The 3,462-nt window shown below is 64.7% G+C and overlaps 1 protein-coding gene across 1 annotated transcript; it reads left to right on the forward strand.

Annotated features, from left to right (window-relative positions):
- Positions 1 to 104: 104 nt before the first annotated feature.
- EMIHUDRAFT_50002 (hypothetical protein) lies at positions 105 to 278 on the forward strand (the record flags this gene model as incomplete). Its single annotated transcript, XM_005784913.1, has 1 exon — positions 105 to 278. A coding segment is annotated over one exon (174 nt), but the record flags the coding sequence as incomplete, so codon positions are not given.
- Between the last annotated feature and the right edge of the window lie 3,184 nt (positions 279 to 3,462).

The following is a 3,462-nucleotide window of genomic DNA, read 5'->3' on the forward strand; positions in this document are numbered from 1 at the left end:
CGCACGATGTCGTACGGCACCGTCGACAGGTCCTTCTGCACGTGCGGGTCGTCAAGCGCCGGCCGATGAGGCGCTTTGTCGCAAAGAGCGTCCCCTTCGGGTTGGTCACCGCCTGCCGCTTGGCGGGCGCGCCCACCAACCGCTCGCCGTCGCTGGTGAAGGAGACCACCGACGGCGTCGTCCGCGAGCCCTCCGCATTCTCCACCACCTTTGGGCTGCCACCCTCCATGAGCGCGACGCAGCTGTTGGTCGTGCCGAGGTCGATGCCGATGACGGCACCCATCGGCCCTGAGCTCATATGCCGCGCGAAGCGGGCGCCAAGCGCCGGCGCGGCGCTGCGCAGCGGCGCTCGCAACCTTGACATCAGCTGCATGGAGAGCCCGATGCACTGTGGGGGTCTTCTGGACTCTCTGGCGCGCGACAGAGACGCGTGGTCCCTAGCCAAAATTTCGTGGCGGTTTCCGTTTTTCTCTTTGGCGGGGCCCTCCAGACGATTTCGTACAGGCGGGGCCCTCCGACCTTCCTAGAAAGCATACGAAAGGGCGCGGAGAGCCCTGCGAGATTCCGTGTCTCGAGTGTTGCGGAGGACGCTGATCTCTGCACCGCTTCTAAGGCAGCGTTTGTGCCCCGTCCGCGCCCGCGTTCTTTTTAAAAAGGCGGGGGCGGTGTTGCAGCGGTGGGAAGATCTTGAAAAAAGAAAAGGGGAGCAGGACCCACTCGGGTTCGACACCAAGGCCCACTTGGCGGCCTTCCCGGTCAGTGGTGAGGCGCAGTTCAGAGCTGTCGATGGCGCGATCGATGCCGCACTGGTCCCACATTGGTAACACGAGACCACCACGTTTGCCGGTCCAAGAGAGAGGCACCGGCGCTGTCGTGAGAAGGTGCATGGTCCCTCTTGACTGCCCATGCGCGCGAGGCTGTGTAGGCATAGCCTCGAGAGTGCCAGCAGCCAATCCGAGGCAGTTTGTGACGCGCATTGCGTCAGAAGCGTGCACGCAGCTGGAAGGACACCTTCCTACTGGCCGTACGATCAGGTCGTCACTGAATGCTTGATACTGAGGCCGCAAGCTATGCAGGTGATCAATTGTGCAGCATGGCACGGTCAGCAGCGCCGACAGGCTGTCGCAAGGCGTGATAGCATGGCCGCAAGTACGCCGAATTCCCATGAAAACAATGAAAAATGGCGCAAAAAAAGAAAAATCCCGAAAAAATCGGCGCCTGCGGCGGGCCATGGGTCCCTGTCGCCCCCCCCGCATGGATACCCTCTAGGGCCCCCGCGCCCCCCCAGAGAGCCCCAGCCTGTGGCGGTGGCCGTGGGGGAGGGGAGGCTCTCAATCCCATCGGGCCGCGGCGTACGCCCGCCCGTGCACCGCGCTCAGCGCCCCCATCTCTGCGTCGCTCAGCTCGCCCCAGGACCACAGGTCGAGGTCCTCCTTCATAAAGTCGGCTCGCCAGACGGCGAGGGTGGCGAGGGGCCGCTTCTGCTGCACGATCCACCTGAGCGCCACCTGCGCGGCCGAGACGCCGTGCGCCGCCGCCACCGCCTTGACCTCGGGGATCGCCAGGACCGAGCCGTGCCGGCAAGAGGAGCCGTTCGGCCCGCCGCAGAGGGGCGAGTAGGCCATGTAGCCGATCCCCGCCCGGCTGCAGTACGCGAGGGTGGCCTCGTCGCGGTACCCGACCGAGAGGGAGCCCTGGTTCTTTTTTAATACGCTAGGTGGCGGCGTGCCGTCCTATCATCCCTAGGTTTCTGTTTTATTTCTTCTTTAAGTAAGCTAAGAAGCTCAAGATACGACCCCGAGATCCACTCCCCCTTGGGCACCCCCTACCCCCCTACCGTGAGTGAGTATTCTTGATACGAAACCACGACGACAGTTACCAGTCGACTCGCATCGGTTGCCTCCATGAACGGCCGGGCCTGCGCAGCACGACCGCTGGCCTTCCTCCTGCACCACAGGAGCGCACCAAGGCGCGCGTCTGGGCAAGCAGTGCGTCTCATCGCGATGCGAGAGTCGACGCTGTGACGCCGCCGCTCGCCGGCTAGAATGACAGTGGCAGCATTTCGAGTACGCGTCGAGCTGTGCGTACCAGCACTTGTGTGCGAGCTTAAAATATTGTGTCCCTAAGCTGCTGTGGGGTGCGTGGGCTCAGCTGCGGAGCACGTACTGGGCGGCGGTAGGGGGGTGTCCCTAAATAACTTTTGGAATAGAAGGTATGTCCCACCATGCAGAGCGCATCTCTCTCTCTGTTGTGCGAGGCGTGAACCGCGCCATTCGCTCTCACCTGGCAACCCTGTCTGCACGTCTCGCGCGCGCGTGAACAGGGCTCCAGGCCCCAAATGACGTGTGAGTGTTAGAGTTGTTTGGCGGCGTGCCGTCCTCCCATCCCTCCCTCGGGTAGTGTTTTATTTCTTCTTTAAGTAAGCTAAGCTCAAGATACGACCCCGAGATCCACTCCCCCTTGGGCACCCCCTACCCCCCTACCCATCGGCGGCAGAGCCGCCGGTCCCCTACCCCTACCCCCCAAACAGCCGGAACCCTGCCAGCTTTTTTTTCTGGGAGATCAACACGGGCGCTCGAAAGACGAAACCAAAGACCTGCAAAAGACGGGCGCAGGCTCTTCCTTCGCGCAGGTTGTGGCCCCTCCGCCTCCGCCCCCGCGCCGCCACCGACCACCTCACCCACCGGCCCGCCATCCTCACCGCCCGCCATGCCATCTCCAACCCCCTCCCGCCGCGACCTCGCCTCTCCGCCGCCGACGTCTGTGTGCGTGTGTCGGCACGCACCTGCCCCAACCAGGGCCGCCCGCGCTTCCTGCGCCGCACGGTTGCCGAGCATGCTGCCCTCCGACTCCCCCGATGCCACGCCCCCACCCGCCCCCACCCGCCACCCGTTATTTTGCCCCTGCCCCCCGCGCGCGCCATCCTCGATCGCCCGCCACCAAAGCCCACCCCCAACCCCGCCCCCCGCCCCCGCCCGACCGCCCGCCCCCCCGCCCCCCCCGAGAGCAGACTACATGCTGGCTCTCGCCTCGCTGCTCTCGATTTCGCCGCTCGGCTTCTCCACCGCCCCGACGCCCGAGCCGACGCCCGAGCCGACGCCCGCCTGCAAGACCATCGCAGAGATCCTCGCCGAGACCGAATACCTCTCGACGCTCAACACCGTGGTCAACGCCATGCCGGACGAGCTTGCCCTACTTTCGGACCCGGCTCTGAATCTCACCGTCTTCGCACCGAACGACACGGCTCTCCTTCCCTTTGCGTCCGTCCTAAATGACACCCTCGCGGACGGCGGCTCGGTCATCTTCCGCACGGGACGGCGGCTCTCCGCGCGAGCACACGTGAAGGCGCCGGAGCCAAAACACGGCCGACAGCTCGGTCACTGTGAGAGCCAAGGGTTCTGCGGCTACTGCCCTCAATGCCCAACCTGTGACGGCTCCTCTTCGTGCGACACCTGCTGTGAT

Source organism: Emiliania huxleyi (genome assembly GCF_000372725.1).
Source record: "Emiliania huxleyi CCMP1516 chromosome Unknown EMIHUscaffold_1661, whole genome shotgun sequence".
Lineage (NCBI taxonomy): Eukaryota > Haptophyta > Isochrysidales > Noelaerhabdaceae > Emiliania > Emiliania huxleyi.